Source organism: Moschus berezovskii, chromosome 4 (genome assembly GCF_049115385.1).
Source record: "Moschus berezovskii isolate FMDL1 chromosome 4, NW_MosBer_1.0, whole genome shotgun sequence".
In the NCBI taxonomy this organism is placed as follows: Eukaryota; Metazoa; Chordata; class Mammalia; order Artiodactyla; family Moschidae; genus Moschus; species Moschus berezovskii.
In genome coordinates this window covers 44431255-44450507 of record NC_142463.1, presented here as the reverse complement: position 1 = coordinate 44450507, position 19253 = coordinate 44431255, and the positions used below count along the sequence as shown (strand labels likewise).

At 42.9% G+C, this 19253-nt stretch overlaps 1 protein-coding gene across 2 annotated transcripts in view; it reads left to right on the top strand.

Moving 5' to 3' along the window:
• The window catches only part of WLS (Wnt ligand secretion mediator), a 116782-nt gene that overhangs the window by 67431 nt on the left and 30098 nt on the right, over positions 1-19253 (top strand). For both annotated transcript variants that reach the window (XM_088835386.1, XM_055401788.2), the window contains exons 3-7: positions 4377-4501; positions 10330-10491; positions 11403-11539; positions 16884-17052; positions 19015-19112. In XM_088835386.1, the coding sequence (XP_088691512.1) occupies positions 4377-4501; positions 10330-10491; positions 11403-11539; positions 16884-17052; positions 19015-19112 (691 nt within the window). The remainder of the gene's footprint in view (positions 1-4376; positions 4502-10329; positions 10492-11402; positions 11540-16883; positions 17053-19014; positions 19113-19253) is intronic.

Genomic DNA, 19253 nt, shown 5'->3' with positions numbered 1-19253 from the left:
AAGGGTGGACAGAGTGGGACCCTTTATTTATTTATTATTTATTTATTTACACTGGGCTTCCCTGGTGGCTCAGAAGGTAAAGAATTTGCCTGCAATGCAGGAGACTTGGGTTCGATCCCTGGGTTGGGAAGATCCCCTGGAGGAGGGCATGGCAACCCACTCCAGTATTCTTGCCTGGAGAATCCCCATGGACAGAGGAGCCCAGTGGGCTACAGTCCATGGGGTCGTAAAGAGTCAGACACGACTGAGCGACTTTGATTCATTCATTTATTTTCGTTGCGCTGGGCCTTCACTGTGGTGTGCGTGCCCTTGACTGCAGCGTGTGGGCTTCTCTCTCGCTGCAGTGCATGGGTTCAGTAGTTGCCGCTGCAGGCTTCTCTAGTTGTGCCACGTGACTCTCGAGTTGCTGCGTGTGGGCTTAGTTGCCCTGCAGCACGTGGGCTTAGTTGCCCTGCAGCACGTGGAATCTTAGTTCCCTGACAAGGGATCAAACCCATGTCCCCCTTCATTGGAAGGCCTAGAGAAGGGCCCTTTAAAAGTGTGGGGCCAAGATTCAGGACCTCTCCTGCTGTGTTGTATCTAAGGCCAGCGCTGCCCTGAACCCTGGCCCTCCATGGAGCTCAACATAAGAACTGATAATGTCCTTTATACCTTTCATATTTATACTATTGAGTTCTGTGGAAATGCCTTTTCAACAGAGTTGACAGTCCCAATTCCTAATCCCAGGGTTAGAAGTGAAAAGGAGGTAACTTGGTGCCTAATGCTCGACTCACAGATGGAAGCTCTGGCCAGTTCTTTCTTTGGACCACTAAAGCTGTCAAGCAAGGAGCAGTTGTAGTCATTCTGGCTCCTAACCAAGAGGATATGCAAACTCTGAGTATTGCTTCTGCCAAGCCAGGCATCCCACAGTTTCTTATACAGACTCATCATTCTGCATTCTCAGCCCTGAGTCTCTGCACAGCCTGGTGTCCTCAAATCCAGAGTCTCCTCCTGGACTGTGTGAAGCTGAGAAGATGGATGAGAACTGGGGTTCCAGTGATTCTGTGTATAGACTTTGTCCTCACTTCTCTGTTGTCAGCATTTGCCTTTCCTGTCTTCTGCAACACCCGATACTTTCCAGTTCTGAGTGGTTTGGGGGTCTATTGGACATATTGGCTCACTTTTCCAAAATATCCCTTCTGTGGAGTTTCAGCTGTGCTCATCTTTGTGGCTGCCAGGAAATCCTACTTCATCTGGTTTTCATCTTCAAAAAAATTGTTGCAATCTCTGATCTGCTCTTGTCACTACCGATTTCCCCCCTTGTGATTTAATGGCTTTTATTTTCATTTCCTGTTTTTTTTTAAATTTTTATTTAATAAATGGTACAAAGTACAATGCCATAAACATTAACAGTTAAAATTTCACCAAATGAAAAAAATACTATAGAATCAGTTCAGTTCAGTCGCTCAGTCGTTTCCGACTCTCTGCAACCCCATGAATCACAGCACGCCAGGCCTCCCCGTCCATCACCAACTCCCAGAGTTCACTCAAACTCATGTCCACAGAGTCGGTGATGCCATCCAGCCATCTCATTCTCTGTCGTCCCCTTCTCCTCCCGCCCCCAACCTTTCCCAGCATCAGAGTCTTTTCCAGTGAGTCAACTCGTCGCATGAGGTGGCCAAAGTATTGGAGTTTCAGCTTTAGCATCAGTCCTTCCAATGAACACCCAGGATTGATCTCCTTTAGAATGGACTGGTTGGATCTCCTTGCAGTACAAGGGACTCTCAGTTGCAAAAAGCTACATTAAGTTATTTTACAACTGCCTCAAGCTGCAAAACGGAGAAGGCAATGGCAACCCACTCCAGTATTCTTGCCTGGAGAATCCCAGGGACGGGGGAGCCTGGTGGGCTGCCATCAGTGGGGTCACACAGAGTTGGACACGACTGAAGTGACTTAGCAGCAGCAGCAAGCTGCAAAAAGAAAAAAAAAAAAAAAAACCCAATGCCATACCTAAGTTATCCCTCTCTCAAAATAATGCCATTTATGTTATAAACCACAAGCTCCCCATCAAAAGACAGGAACTGCTGTTGTTAATTCATATATATATATGACTGTATCACTTTGCTATAGACCTGAAACAAACATAGCACTGTAAATAAAATATAGTACAATATAAAATAAAAATAAGTAACAGACCTTTGGGGCTTTACACTGAGTCAGAGTTCCTATCAGAGGGATAACAGCACCACAGCCGCACTGTGAATCCTCATGAAGGAGGCACACGAATGACTGGGTTACAAGAGTTACAGGAATGAGAGCTGCTCACTTCCCAGAAACGACAGCTCACAGAAAACCAACAAAGGCACGAGATACAGACCATTCACTTATGAATGTGTAAAACTCAAGAAAGTCCACATCACTCCTACATGTTGAAAGTGCCTCAGAATTCACACAATACCAACTTTCTCATGGTTCTGGTTAAGTTACATATACCAGTTTATAACAAATGGCAAAATCTGTAACTCTGTTCAAAGTTTTAAAAGATTACTTAAGAATAGTTTCTTGTATTTCTATGCCACCTTTATAATTCTGGTTTCTCATTTCTTAATTAGTAAATTCAGGGTGGTAGGCTGCAGTCCGTGGGGTCGCTAAGGGTCAGACACTACTGAGGAACTTCACTTTCACTTTTCACTTTCACACATTGGAGAAGGAAATGGCGACCCACTCCAGTGTTCTTGCCTGGAGAATCCCAGGGACGGGGGAGCCTGGTGGGCTTCCGTCTTATGGGGTCACACAGAGTCGGACACGACTGAAGTGACTTAGCAGCAGCAGCAGCAGCAGCAGCATTCCATCTGTAGATAGCTTTGGGTAACATGGCCATTTAACTTTCCATTTCGTTGTATCATCTTCAGTTTCCTGCGTCAGTATTTCATAGTTTGCAGAGTACAGGTATTTTACCTTATTGGTTAAGTTTATTCCTAGGTTTTTTACTCTTTTTGATATCATTTGAAGTGGAATTTTTTTTTTTTAACTTTTTCTCTGATAGTTCATGGATGTAGCCCACCAGGCTCCTCCATCCATGGGATTCTCCAGGCAAGAATACTGGAGTGGGTTGCCATTTCCTTCTCCAGGGGATCTTCCCGCCCCAGGGATCGAACCCAGGTCTCCCGCATTGCAGGCAGACGCTTTAACCTCTGAGCCACCAGGGAAGCCCTAATAAAAAAGTGGGCACTGATGTTCATCGAGAGTTTTGTCTATATCAGAATGACCTCAAATCCCGTCTTTCCTGTATTATTTCTTTCTCTTCCTAGATTTCCTCAGAGAACTAGGAATTTACTGCACTGTCAAATTGTCTTCAAGCCACACTGGGTCAGTAGATAGTAAAGCCCCAGTTTTCTAGACAGCACTATTCTTACCTGTTTCCCTTGTGACCTGGTGTTGAGGTTCCAAAGCCCAGAACTTAGCCCAGTCTCATAACCCCAGTGGGAGCTGGCTCACCATGGTCATTTTAGAAATGTAGTTGTGCTTTTTTCCCCCATTAAGACTCCTCTATTCTGAAACTTGCTCAACAGAGTATAAAACAGACCAAATGGATAGATGCAATTTTTATCAAACGAATCTCTTTAATGAGCTCTGTGATGAGTTAAACCCAATCATGGTTCTTATTGATACAAAAGTATATGTGAATGTTCATTTGTATAATTATGAACTTATTTTAATATTCCTGTCTGTGTATAAGTCTTAAATTTAGAGAAACCCTTCACATCTTAAATTAACTTTGTCCACACTCTGAAGAAAGGGTTTTGAGTTTTAGAGAAGCAGGAGAGCCTGCATTTGAGAACTTCTTGGGGGAATTTTAGAAAGGATCTTTCAGACTAGAGTGTTCCTGAAGAAAGCACCCAAGGTACTTGTCATTTATCTGAGAGGTGGTGAAAGATCTTGGTCATTTTGATCAGAGAGGAGAGGGCAGATGAGTTGTAGGTTTCAAGTACTAAGGCACTTTTGTGGGAAAATGACCTCATGTGCCATGGGACTTATGTGGGGAGATGTAAGACCAGTGGTATAAGTTAAGGAGGATACATGTTGAGTCAGAACCTGACCATTCAGAACTGCCTCAGAGAGAATGAGACCGCCGTCTCTGGAGGAATTTCAGTGGGAGCTCTTTGACTCCTTAGAAGAGCAGTTGGTTATGGAAGGGGACCCAGCATCCAGCCCAGACATTTATCCTGTGACTTTTAAGTGTTCAGATTTGGAAAGTTGGGTTTGGTGCTTGATAGGAACTGATATATCTCTTTTGTCTTGTTGGTTTCCATGGTGGAGCCTATAAGAGTTTTTAAACTGTTTTCAAAGTATCTTTCCAGAAGCCATTTCTGAATTGTGCATCCTTTCTCTTGCAGGAGAAAATGCAGAAGTTTCCATGGATGTTTCTCTGGCTTACCGTGATGATATGTTTGCTGAGTGGACTGAAATGGCCCATGAGAGAGTGCCCCGGAAACTCAAATGTACCTTCACCTCCCCCAAGGTAGGGTACCTTGATGTCCTAGTTGATGGGGTTTTTATTTGGTTTCCAGGTATGTGGGAACATTTGCTCAGAAAGATTCCTTGTTCCTAAGCAGACATGACCCACAAAGATTAGTAGTCACCATCCTTTGTCCTAGAAAAGGACAATTTAGATTTTTCATGTCCCTGAAAAGGAGCAAAGAACAGAAGAAGGAATGTTTGTTTGAAGTGATTTAGTTGTTTCTCTAAAATACCTCCATAAAAATAAGCTCTTTGTCCTTTTGTTAATTAGCTAAAAGTGAAGAATGTTGCTTAGTTAATTTTAGGTGGGTAAATCTGTTCACGTTGGATCAATGAGTGTGTCTGCTCTCTGTTTCTTAGGCATCTCTGTTGCCAAAATCAGTGTGCGGGTGTGAGGACTAACAATCTCCCAGGGAACAAACATCATAGACAAAAAGAAGGGCCTGAGGGAGGAATCCGGTTTCCTTTGTGACCTCTCAGTCTTTTTGCACATCTGTAGGACTCTTCTTTCTTTGGTTCTTCCAGGAAGATCTGTTTAACCACCAGGAGGGAAGAATGTCCCTATCTTGCACTGAGTGTAGCGAGACACTTGCTCTTGGACAAAGGCCTCAGAATCTTGAGGAATTAAAGTATAGGGATGGACTCAGGGACCCTCAGAGGACAGTGGGATTTGACTGTATAAGGACCAAATCAGAATTACTGGGTGCCCTTTTCCAGTGCCAAGTGCTGCCCTCAAACATGCCTCCTCAAGATTCTGTCCCACTCACCCTCCCCCACCTGCCAAAGTCTCTGAAGTTGAAATGGAGCCGTCGTTACTGTTACTCATGGTTATTCATGTTCCTCTAGAGTGTTGACAGGGAGCACCACCAGCTCGGTGCCCTCTGATGTCCATTTCTTCATGGACAGAAATAATCTTGTTTTCTTTGCATGAAATGGAGGAGAGGCCAAACTGCACTGAAGCACATTCCTGATTATGTCGTTTATCACTTGACATCTTCAGGTCATTTGCTGCTGAAGAATTTGGCTACTTTGTAGTACCTGCTCTGTTGATCGACTTAGTTCTTCACTTTTGCTTATAACTGCAAAGTTGGGTTTTCCTGTGGAATGGTAAGGATGACAGGTTGAAGCCTCTGAGAACCATGCCCCCATCCTGCCCTGAAGAGGACTAAAATGGGGCTGTGCAGGTTCATTACCATTGGTTAAAGGCCTGGATTTGGAGCAAAACATTCCCCGGTGGCTCAGTGGTAAAGAATCTGCCTGTAATGCAGGAGATGTGGGTTCAATCCCTAGGTCAGGAAGATCTCCTGAAAAAGGAAATGGCAACCCACTCCAGTATTCTTGCCTGGGAAGTCCCATGGATCAAGGAGCCTGGCAGGCTACAGTCCATGAGGTTCCAAAAGAGTTGGACATGACCAAGTGAATAAACAGTAAACAACAAATACTTGGCTTCAGTTCCAGACCGTTTCATTTACTGACTGCATTCCCTCAGGCTAGCTTGCTTTATCTGCTCAAGCTTCAGTTTCTCTTTTGCCAAATGAAATAATAATTAATACCTGCCTGTGGAATCTCTGTAAGGACTAGATAACAGAACAAATCTTACCACTTGAATCTAGTCTGGGACATGTTTCACCAGATGGGTCACCAGGACAAAACATATTAACTAAAACTCTCATGGGCCAACCATGTACCCGACACATAAGCATCTTTTGGGGCACCTGGTATTTGTTAAGTCTCTCTTTCTCTAGGGTTCCTAGACCAGAGCTACAGAAAGTGTAGCCTAAGAATTAACAGCATCAGCATCACCTGGTAGCTTGTAGGAAATTCAGATTTTCAGGTCACACTCCAAACACAAGAATCAAAATTTCAGCATGTTCAGATCAAGGAACCTGTGTTTTAACAGGATTTCAATTCCTTCTCTTACGCTTGATAAAGTTTGAAAGTTACTTCAGTAGATCCTTTCCTTAATGATCAAATGTAGGGTTCCCCCCACCCCAAATTCATCCAGGATTGTTTTGAGTAGGCCCTTGGGGGTAATCTATAGGTGAAAAGGAATGGTAGAGAGGAACTGGAGGTAGCAGAAGAGAGAGATGTAATATTTCTAGATCTTTGTATGCAGTGGAGGAAATTAATTAAAACCTTTCTAACTGTTGCTGCAAGTTGATTGCATCATTCAAGGGTAAGACTGGTTGGATGTCTAAAGCTAAAGGATATAAAGCTTTTGGATATGGAATTTCATTCTCAGAAAAAGGGAAAAGTCATTTCTCACCTTACTTAAACTCTTAGAGGGCACTGAGAAGCAGAGTCAGGGGAGGTTGTTAAGAAGCCTGCAACTGCTTCTTAATGACAGTTGCTTAATTATCTTTAGGATGTGTTGATCCCTTTCAAGAAAGATACTAAACCTTGAAAAGTGTGAAGGAAATGAATCATCAAATCTATGCTTTTTGATTGCAGTGAAATTTAGACTTGAGTCTGAAGATTAAATGAGAAATTGCTTTAAAGCTTTTTAGTCCCTGGTGGATTGTGAAGTTTAAAAAAAAAAAGTCAAGTTGCCACCTGCTGTAATTTGTCCTAATTAGCCAGTCTCATGCTGGATTTAGGGGAGGGCTGAGGGGGCTGGGGAAAGGAAAAGGAGGGAGAGAGAGCAGGAAATCTTTTTTTCTAAATGCCCTAAATACTGGCAGAGTCAGAACCTCAGTGCATAAAGAAAAGTCCCCAGCAGGATATGGTGAATTTGTCTGAGACAGGTAGGACAGGCCAGGATCCCAGGACCCTGTGTGTGTCTCTGATCTGCTGGATTTAAGTCAATTTGTCTCATGCGGTGGCGTTACCCTCTATTTTGAGACAGGGGAGTGGAAGACAAGGGAGCGGGAGATCCATGAAGGGGCATTAGAAGGAACTCAAGAGATCACATAAATAACCTTCTTGCTTTACTTAGAGGGCTTCCCTGGTGGCTCAGATGGTAAAGAATCTGCCTGCAAAACAGGAAACCCAGATTTGATCCCTGGGTCAGGAAGATCCCTTGGAGAAGGGAATAGCTACTCCAGTATTCTTGCCTGGAGAATCCCATGGAGAGAGGAGCCTGGTGGGCTACAATCCACGGAATTGCAAAGAGTTGGCTATGACTGAGCGACAAAGTATGCATGCACGCTTTACTTAGAAAGAAAGTAAGACCAAGTGAGGTGGGTGACCTTCCCCAGGTACCCCGTAAGAGGTGAGGTCAGGACTAGAATTTGAACCTCTTGGCTTGAAGTTCAGTGCCCCCCTTACCATAGCACAACGCCTACCTTCAGGCGTGTCCAAGGCCACAGCATTCCTTTCTTTCTGCTGCATTCACGTGTCCTCCTCCCTATCAGAGCTGGAGGCTGGACTTGGAAGACTCATGTCCTCAACCAAATTCTGCCACGACTTTTGGGACCTTGGGTGAGACACGTAATGAAGGCAGTGGCATTAGACTAAATAAGTTTTGTTGCCTTCAAACTCTCAATTTCTGTAAATAAGCTTATTGGAAACACATCAGAATATCCACTTTTTGCTGTTACAAGAGCAGGTAATCAGCCTCCTTAGTTCAGCTTCATCTGAGGCTGAGTTAGAGCCTATACTGTATTTTCAGCAATTTTGCAGAGTCCTTCCTGCCTTGATTTATAAGTAGAAGAGAAGGGAGCAGAGGGGAGAGAAAGATCTATACAGGAAGAGTTATCCAACTTGCAGCTGAGGTTTGGAAAAGAAGGATTCTTTCTACAGAAGAATTTTTAAAACTTCAAATGCCATGTCTAATCAACTGGTCATTCTGATAAGAGCCCTTAAGACCTTAGAAAATGAAAAATGATCATGATTGATCAATGATGTCTACCATAAGTAGAAAAGGAAAGAGTGGAAGCACGTAAGCCAGATCTGTACCTGCTCTGCCTCCGTTTTTGTCATTTGTGTCTTCTCTCCCTGTACGAAGGTCTGTTTATTGCACTCTTAAGCTCTGACTGTCTAGTAAACTGCTCCCCCACCCCCACCCCCAAGATCACAGAAGGAACAAGCTCCTTGTTATCTTCCTTTCTCCTCTGGACTTTCTGCTCTGAAGATTTACAAAAACTTTTGGAGGCCCTGAGAATTCAAGCTTAGGAATACCAAAATCCATCCCTCCATCACTTCGTCAGAAGGTACCAGGCAGACATTAAATCTGGAATACAAACCCAGCATGAAGACACAGTTGTCTGGTTCATTGGGAAAGAGTCCTCAGTTGCTGAAGCTCCTGCTTCTCCATGCCCATACTTGAGAGCTTCCCCCACCCCTCAGCTAGGCCACAAAGCCTGTGTCCTGTGGAGTTGGAATAGAATTTCATTTTCAAAAGCAATCTGTGCCCCTACTCATCAGTCTCCCACTGCCATGTACTGGCTGATACCTCTTAAATTGCTTGGCAGGAAGTCCAGGAGGCCTTCCTAACTGTTGTTGTTCAGTTGCCAAGTTGTGTCCAACTCTTTGCGACCCCATGGACTGGAGCACGGCAGGCTTCCCTGTCCCTCGCCATCTCCCAGAGTTTGCCCAAGTTCATGTCCACTGAATCGGTGATGCCATCCAACCATCTCATCCTCTGTCTCCCTCTTCTCCTTCTGCCTTCAATTTTTCCCAGCATCAGGGACTTTTCCAGTGAGTCAACTGTTCGCATCAGGTGGCCAAAGTATTGGAGCTTCAGCTTCAGCATCAGTCCTCCCAGTGAATATTCAGGGTTGATTTCCTTTAAGATTGACTGGTTTGATCTTCTTGCAGTCCAAGGGATTCTCGAGAGTCTTCTCCAGCAACACAGTTTTTCGGTGCTCTGCCTTCTTTATGGTCCAACTCTCACATCTATACATGACTACTGGAAAGTCTGTATCCTTGACTATACAGATTTTTGTCAGCAAAATGATATCTTTGCTTTTTAACACACTGTCTAGGTTTGTCATGACTTTCCTGCACAGAAGCAATCGTCTTCTAATTTCATGGCTGCAGTCACCATCCACAGTGATTTTAGAGCCCGAGAAGAAGAAGTCTGTCACAGCTTCCACCTTTTCCCCTTCTATTTGCCATGAAGTGATAGGACTGATGCCATGATCTTAGATTTTTTAATATTGAGTTTTAAGCCAGCTTTAAAATGTAAAAAGGACTTCCTAGAAACTGTGCTAAATGTTTATTTAATTTCTGCTCCCTTTTGCCATTTTGACTCTTGGGCAGTTAGAAAGATTTAAAGGCAGAAAATTCCAAGTGGTCATCTCTATCAATCTAATCTCATTATTCCCCTCATCCCTTTGTATCTTCCCCAAATTCCAAGGCTCCTTGAATTGCTTCTTCTATTTTTTTTGTTCAGTAAAAAGTAGGTATTTCCTGCTTCTTGTAGCATATCCTACAGGCCAAAACTAAGTAAATAAGTGATCATGATATAAGAATGTGATGAACATTAGCAAGGACTTCCTCCTGAACATTTAAGGAGTTGACTATTCCACAAAGCTATAGAGTATCTGATAGTACGCTGCAAATTAAAAGTTCTTATAGCCCTTATAGACCAGGCTAGTCTGATGTGAGGCTGTAATAAGGATTGAAGAGCTGAGAAAGGTGTTGAAATAGAAGAAATCCCTGCTCATTACCTGAGATTTCTGGTCCCACCTCAAATGTGGCTGGGTTTATTTTGGGGAGGGAGGGTGGCAACTTATATAAACCCATGTACCCTATTATGTGTACCTCTGAAGTATACATTTAAGCCTTAGCTTTTTAGAATTGGTGATATGAGTCAAAGGCAAGACAGTTCAGACACAGTTTGTTGGAAATGGTGACCTTGCCTCAAACCCTCTACTCTTCTTCCAGACACTAGAACATGAGGGCCGTTACTATGAATGTGATGTCCTTCCTTTCATGGAAATTGGGTCCGTGGCTCATAAGTATTACCTTCTAAATATCCGGCTGCCTGTGAATGAGAAGAAGAAAATCAACGTTGGGATTGGAGAGATAAAGGATATTCGGCTGGTGGTAAGTGAATCTGATTGATCACAGTTGTGATGTAGGTTCTTACCATTTTCTCTCTTTAGTAGGGGAAAAAAGTAGAATGTGGAGTAGATTTTTTAAACCTAATTTAGTTTTCTTTTTTAATCTAAAAATCAGCTGCATATTTATTGTAGAAAATTAGAAGCACAAATAAACACATAGTAGAACATGAAAGTTGTCTGTAATATCCTACCATCTTGAAAAATAACCATTTCGAGGTTTTGCTATTATCTCCTTCTCGATTTTTTCTATGTGTGTGTGTGTGTGAATATGAATATATTTAAAATATGAATATATTTAAAATTGTTCCCTTCTAGAGAAGGAAATGGCAACCCACTGCAGTATTCTTGCCTGGAAAATTCCATGGACAGAAAAGCCCAGTGGGCTACAGTCCATGGGGTCACAAAGAGACACGACTGAGCCTGAGCTCAACCCTGCTCTTAAAAACAGGGGGGGATCATATTCAACTGACCCTTCCATCCTTTGCTTGTTTAAATTTAGTGGTATATTATAAATATAAATATACTTTGCGGTACTGTTTAGCTTTCCACAGTATGTGTTCACCTTAACACATTATACCAGGGCCATCATTTGGGACATCTAAGATAGCTCCAATTTTTCAATGAAAACCTTGGAGAAAAATCTTTGATCATGTTCCTAATCATTCCCTTAGGATAGAGTGAGGCTGTCTTCATGCTTTTTGATTCAGTTTTATACAGTGCCTAAGGAGGGGTTGAGGGGAGTGTGAGGACGTTACCTGCTATGAATGTTAAAGCTCTTGATCTTGGAAGTTCAGCAATAAAGATCTCCACTTACTGCTCTTCAAAATGCATCTGCTGGTAGAAAATAACACCAAGATATATTGACCTTCAAAATTATGATTGGTCTCTATCTAGGGAATTCACCAAAATGGAGGCTTCACCAAGGTGTGGTTTGCCATGAAGACCTTCCTTACACCCAGCATCTTCATCATTATGGTGTGGTATTGGAGGAGAATCACCATGATGTCTCGACCCCCAGTGCTCCTGGAAAAGTAAGAGCGGATTTTGCAGCACTCTTAAATACTGGCACAGCCTGCCGTGGGCCTGTTGCTGGGAGTCCAGTTCAAGTGGTCAGTGTGTTATTTGGACTGGAGATTTGACTCCTTTTTCTCCTTCAGCTTTTGCATGCAAATCATTGTTAAATCCTAAGGGTTCTACTGCTCTCATATTTTCAGATCTCTGTTCTGTCTTTGCTCTTTCACATTCTGCACCAGATACATTTCTTTGATACAGTGGATGAACTGCATTGTTGCTCATTAATGCCACCCCCTCTCAGCACCTCTCAGCAAGGATGATTTTCCTGTAGAGATAGCCCCTTTCTCTCCCACATTATTGACTTTTTGCTTTCTGTTGGATTACTCCCATTAATGTACAAATACACTCTTCCATCCCCATTCGTAGTTAGAACTCTTTGTACTTCCCCTCAATGCTACTGCATCATTTTTCGGCTCATCTTTACAACAAAATTCCTCAAAAATCTTGTGTATTTATCTTCTCCTGTTTTTTCTTGAGCCCCTTCCACCCCTTATTAAAATTGTTCTTAATAAGATCACCAATGACCCCCACCTTCCAAATCCAATCCTCATTCCTCAGTCCTCACTTTTCTTGACTCGTCAGCATTTAGGTCACATCCACTATACGACCTAAATCAAATCCCTTATGATTATACAGTGAAAGTGACAAATAGATTCAAGGGACTAGATCTGATAGACAGACTGACTGAAGAATTATGGACGGAGGTTCATGACATTGTACAGGAGGCAGGGATCAAGACCATCCCTAAGAAAAGAAGTGCAAAAAGGCAAAATGGTTGTCTGAGGAGGCCTTATAAGTAGCTTAGAAAAGAAGAGAAGCGAAAGGCAAAGGAGAAAAGGAAAGATATACCCATCTGAGTGAAGAGTTCCAAAGAAAAGGAGGGAGAGATAAGAAAGCCTTCCTCAGTGATCAATGCAAAGAAATAGAGGAAAACAACAGAATGGGAAAGACTAGAGATCTCTTCAAGAAAATTAGAGATACCAAGGGAATATTTTATGCAAAAATGGGCTTGATAAAGGACAGAAATGGTATGGACCTAATAGAAGCAGAAGATATTAAGAAGAATACACAGAACTGTACAAAAAAGATCTTTATGACCCAGATAACCACAGTGGTGTGATCATTCACCCAGCACCAGACATCCTGGAATGTGAAGTCAAGTGGGCCTTAGAAAGCATCACTATGAGCAAAGCTAGTGGAGGTGATGGAATTCCAGTTGAGCTATTTCAAATCATAAAAGATGATGCTGTGAAAGTGCTACACTCAGTATGCCAGCAAATTTGGAAAACTCAGCAGTGGCCACAGGACTAGAAAAGGTCAGTTTTCATTCCAGTCCCAAAGAAAGGCAATGCCAAAGAATGTTCAAAGTACCACACAATTGCTCATCTCATACAAAGTAGTGCTCAAAAATAATGCTAGCAAAGTAATGCTCAAAATTCTCCAAGTCAGCCTTCAATAGTACATGAACCGTGAACTTCCAGATGTTCAAGCTGGATTTAGAAAAGGTGGAGGAACCAGATATCAAATTGCTAACATCCATTGGATCATCGAAAAAGCAAGAGAGTTCCAGAAAAACATCTACTTCTGCTTTATTGACTATGCTAAAACCTTTGACTGTGTAGATCACAGCAAACTGTAGAAAATTCTTAAAGAGATAGGAAGGAATACTAAACCACCTGACCTGCCTCCTGAGAAATCTGTACGCAGGTGAGGAAGCAACAGCTAGAACTGGACATGGAACAACAGACTAATTCAAAATCGGGAAAGTCATATGTCAAGGCTGTATATTGTCACCCTGCTTATTTAACTTCTATGCAGAGTACATCATGCAAAATGCAGGGCTGGATGAAGCACAGCCTGGAATCAAGATTGCTGGGAGAAATATCAATAACCTCAGATACACAGATGACACTGTCCTTATGGCAGAAAGCAAAGAAGAACTAAAGAGCCTCTTGATGAAAGTGAAAGAGGAGAGTGAAAAGTTGGCTTGAAGCTCAACATTCAGAAAACTAAGATCATGGCACCCGGTCCCATCACTTAATGGCAAATAGATGGGGAAACAATGGAAACAGTGATGAACTTTATTTTTCTGGGCTCCAAAGTCACTGCAGATGGTGACTGCAGCCATGAAAGTAAAAGACACTTAATCCTTGGAAGAAAAGCTATGACCAGCCTAAACAGCATATTAGAAAGCAGAGACATTACTTTGCCAACAAAGGTCTATCTAGTCAAAGCTATGGTTTCTCCAGTAGTCATGTATGAATGTGGGAATTGGACTATAAAGAAAGCTGAGCACCGAAGAATTGACGCCTTTGAACTGTGATGTTGGAGAAGACTCTTGAGAGTCCCTTGGACTGCAAGGAGATCCAACCAGTCCATCCTAAAGGAAATCAGTCCTGAATATTCATTGGATAGACTGATGTTGAAGCTGAAGCTCCAATACTTTGGCCACCTGATGGGAAGAACTGACTCCTTGAAAAGACCCTGATGCTGGGAAGGATTGAAGGCGAGAGGAGAAGGGGACGACAGAGGATGAGATGGTTGGATGGCATCAATGACTCCATGGACATGAGTCTGAGCAAGCTCCAGGAGTTAGTGATGGACAGGGTGTCCTGGCGTGCTGCAGTCCATGGGGTCACAAAGAGCTGGACACGACTGAGCTACTGAACTGCAGTGTCAGCATTTGGCGTAGCTGGCCACTCCCTGTTTTTTCATAGAGCCTCCTCCACATTCTCACGGTTTTTCTCTCTCTTTTGCTGGCTGTCACTCGGTCTCCATGGCTGTTTCCAGGGATCTTTCCAACCTCTTCAGCTTCGGAGCCGAGGCTCGGTCTTTGTGTTGCAGGAAGGGGGACCCCTTCCAGGGCCCAAAACTGGGCTCTTGTCTAACTCCTTGGAATTGTCCAAGGAGACAAGGAGACACATCTCTTGCTTTGCCAGCACATGTGTCTCCTTGGACAATTCATTTCCGAGTGTTAGACAAGAGCCCAGTTTCGGGCCCTGGAAGGGGTCCCCCTTCCTGCAACATTTGGACCTCTTCTCTTTACTGGCTACATTTGTTTCCCTGATGATCTCATCTAGTCTTGTGGTCTTAAAAACCTTCTGTACTCTGATGCTCCTCATGTACATGGTCAACTTCAGCTACTCCCAACTCTGGACCCTAGTATTCCATCCGTTTACTTAACACCTTCGTTTACATAGAAATGTACCACATACAAAGAAAAACACTTGTTTGCCTCCCACTTCAAACTTGCTCCTCTTTGGGGCATCTTCATCTTAGAAAATAGCAGCTCTGTCCTTTCAGCTGCTTAGGAGCAGCTGATCAGACTTGCAGGAGGCATCCTTTACTCCACTCTTATTCACACCCCTCTTCCAACATGCCAGGAAATTCTCACCATTTCCATATCTACCACCCTGATCTAACCCTGATTTCTCATTTCTCACCTGGATTATTGAAATAGCCTCTTTAACTGCTCGTCTTATTTCCATCATTTTATTTCCTTCAGTCTATTCACACAGCAGCCAGGCTTTTTCTTTTAAGTAGGAATTGGATCACTTCACTGCTCTGTTCAAAGCTCTCTGTTGGCTTTTCATTTCCTTTACTCTGGCCTATAAACCCTCAGTGATCCTGCTCTTCACCAACTCTAATTTTATCTCCTGTTCTCTTCACCACGGGCCATCCACGTTGATGGTGCTCAGACATGACCAGCATGCACTCGCTTTAGGGCCTTTGCACTTGCTGTCCTCTTCATCTGAAATGCTTCTTCCTAGATATCTTTGTGGCTCAGTGCTTCATTTCCTTCAGCCCTAGTATAATTTCTGTCTTATAGGCTTTCCCCCATCTACCTTATTTAAATTGCCTCCCATCACACTGCATTCTCCCACTTGGCTTTTTTTATACTTCTTCATAATACTTAATCTCTATTTATTATCATTCCCTCTCTACCCCTCTGCTCACCCCATCTGAATACAGGCATCACTAGAGCAGGATCATTGCCTACTTTGTTTACTTCTATATTCCCAGCATCTGGAATAGTGACTGGCACACAGTAGGAGCTCAATAAATATGAATTTGTTGAGTGAATGAATGAAATGATGCTGCTCCATTTTTAAACCTTCTTATTGGAGCCTCAGTCCTTTCAGGATAAATTTCAAATTGTCTAATAAGGTATGCAAGTTTCTTTACCAGCTCAGCCTTTTTATATATATTTCTCTGGTCTCATGACCTGTCATTTCCTGATATGTTCCATAGTCAGATCCCCAAATGCTTCAGGCTCTTCTAGGCTCCATCCAGGCTCTTCCCTCTGTTTGGAATGCCCTTCCACCTCCCTAACCTTGACTTATAACTCAACCTAATTTCTGTCTCTGTCAAAGTAAGAAGTCCTGGTAGCAATCTGCTGTACTCGTCTATCATATTGCTTATCACACTTTATCTGGTTCAGCTACTGAATATCCATAAAGGAAAGAACTGATCCTATTCATTTAGGTACCTATGGCCCTAACAAAATGCCTGGTACATGATTTGTGTTTAATAAACATACATGGGTATGAATGAAAGTATGGATAAATGAGTAACAAAAATGAAATTTTGATAGGGAAGTGGCAATTAATGGGAGAAAAGCAAAAATGAAACAAGCAGCTAAAATAATTTGTATTTCATATTGTTTGGAGTTATGTATTATTGAAATTAAAATGCCTGTATGATTCATAGTTGCTGAGAATATCATAATAACGAGTGTTCTTAATGATCAGGTTGAGGAAACCCTGAATAGGTAAGAGAGGATAATTATTGGTATATTCAATGAGGTCTGTGTAAGAAGGCAAGGGAGGGTGAAAACATTTAGGAAGCACTTAAGGGGACGACAGAGAATGAGATGGCTGGATGGCATCACCAACTCTGTGGACTTGAGTTTGAGTGAACTCCGGGAGTTGGTAATGGACAGGGAGGCCTGGCGTGCTGTGATTCATGGGGTCGCAGAGAGTCGGACACGACTGAGCGACTGAACTGACTGACTGACCTGAGGTGGCACCAAGATAAAGTTCAGAGCATTCAGGTTAGGTTCAATTTTTGTGTAGAAGGATTAATGTAACAGTCCTTCATTCTTCAGTGGTGCCAATGAAAGAAGACATTTAGTATCTCCATGTAGATACTCATTATAATGAGAGCAAAGAAACTGATCATATGGCTTCAGTGCCAATATGGAGCATCTCATTTCCCAGAACTGAGTTTTGATTTTTAAATAAAAAATGTTTTGCCTTCCACATAAATAAAATAGTTTTCCTGATGTTTTCTCACCATCAGAGTCATCTTTGCCCTTGGGATTTCCATGACTTTTATCAACATCCCAGTGGAGTGGTTTTCCATTGGGTTTGACTGGACCTGGATGCTGTTGTTTGGTGATATCCGACAGGGCATCTTCTATGCAATGCTTCTGTCCTTCTGGATCATCTTCTGTGGGGAGCACATGATGGTAAGTGCACCCTGGGCCAGGGGCAGTGGTGAGGCAGAGTAAGCTAGTGCTTATAGGAGTGGGCTCAAGGGCCCTGGAGTCAGACTCATGGTTCAGCTTCCTGCATTACCACTTAGAAACTAGCTGGCACCTGACTTAATTGCTCTCAATCTCAGGTTCCTCATCTATAAAATGGGTTTGAAAGGCTAATGTGTAGGTATTTTTGTGAGGTTTAGATGAGATAATGTGAGTAAATATTTAGCATAAAGCAGATGTGCAAACATTAATGATTATCAACATTTCTTGTCCTTTGACTTCAGCTCTGCTTGTCCCCAGGACGAAGCTAACCACCAGAGAATGTGGGCCAGGCACCTTCCAGCTGGCAGTGTGTTCAGGTGGCCTAGTAACCCCCTGTTACCCAGAAATGCTGACCTCTCGGGTGTCAGTTTGCACAGACACCAAATCATATTTCAAGAGGGATTGATGATACCGTAGATAAAAATAAGAATGGTGCAGCTGTCACGCTGTGGCCGGGATGATATGCCACTTGGAGCCTGGTCCTTGTGTTAGGCATGTGAACCTCATAGTAGCACGGGCTATTTTTAAATTCTATTATGGTTTGATCATGGCTTCTCAAGCCTTGCAGCCCTTCCAGGAGAGTAGTGAGAGGAGAAAGAGACTTTTTCTTACAGCTGGGTGGCACTGGGAGTCCTCCAGCAGCTTCACTGACCATGAGCCCTTGTCAGCATGGATGGGAATGGAGGGGACTGTCTGTTTTCCTAACTGAAAGAAACCTCTTACACTTGACATATTTTAATGCTTTCGAGTCTTTATTTTGTCCTCTGGGAACTACCCCACCTTAAAAAAAAACCAGTGATAAGTCACATCGCAATTTAAATCTGAAAGGGTTATTTTGTGGATCACAGAACTTCTACTACCTAAGGTATGTAAGGGAGTGAAATTTGCCACCACAAACCAAAATATCTCTTTGGCGCATGAATTATTTCTAGCTGAAAACAATCAAAGCCCTGGAAGAGGGCTTCCCTGGTGACTCAGTAGTAAAGAATCCGCTTGCCAATGCAGGAGACACAGGTTCAATCTCTGATGCCCGGGGAAGATCCCACATGCCTTGAAACAACTGAGCCTGTGTGCCGCAACTATTGAGCCTGTGCTCTAGAGCCCGGCGGCCACAACTACTGAGCCCACATGCCGCAACTACTAAAGCCCTCGTACCCTAGAGCCCATGCTCCGCAAAAGAGAAGCCACCTCAATGAGAGGCCCACACATCACAACTAGAGAGTGGCCTCTGCTTGGGCAACTGAGCAAAGCCCCAGCAGAAATGCAAACCCAGTAGAGCAAAAAAAAAGACAGGAAGAAACTTTGACCTTCCCCTTAACTGCCTGAAAGAATTTCGGTAGATGACCTGTTTCCCTAAATAGAGCTATCACCAGAGATATCTGCAAAAAATATGGGCTGGGTGGTGGAGGAAAACTCAAGGCAGGGCCTTAAAGATCAGTTTACTCCCTGTCCCATTGTCTCAGCATGGCCCAGCAAACATTTGTTTACCAAACGTTTGCTTTTCTATCACCCTGTGAATTGCTTTCTTCCCCTTTGAAGTCCCAAACCACTACTCCCAACATCTTTTGTCCTTAGCTGAAGACCTTTTAAGAGGTGAGGGTCAGTGATCTGATGATTAGGTCAAAGTATTCATGAAAGCAAAACAACAAATGGATTAGTTATTTAGATAATTTCTGGAAGATGTTGAGAAAGAATTGGTAAGACTCTGTGATGTAATTTATCAAAAACTATGTGCAGTTTAGAGAAATGTTTTCCATTTGTTAGCACTGTGTTGTTATTTTTAATCTATATCATGATTTGATGCATAGCAGATAGGCAGCAAGGACTGTTGGATGACTGACTCACCTGTAGAATTGCTTTGCTTTCCCCTATCTTTTTCTCATTTCTCAACTTTTTTTTCCTCAGGACCAGCATGAGCGGAATCACATAGCAGGGTATTGGAAGCAAGTCGGACCAATTGCTGTTGGCTCTTTCTGCCTTTTCATATTTGACATGTGTGAGAGGTAAGCAGGGAACTCTGGACTGAAATGCATGTCATCAGGTTCACTCTCAGCTCTTCAGAAAAAGTATCTGAAAAGGCGGAGGAGGTGATTGGGAGCTTGTAGGATGAAAGCATGGACATGACCGCATCCTCAAGTTAGCAC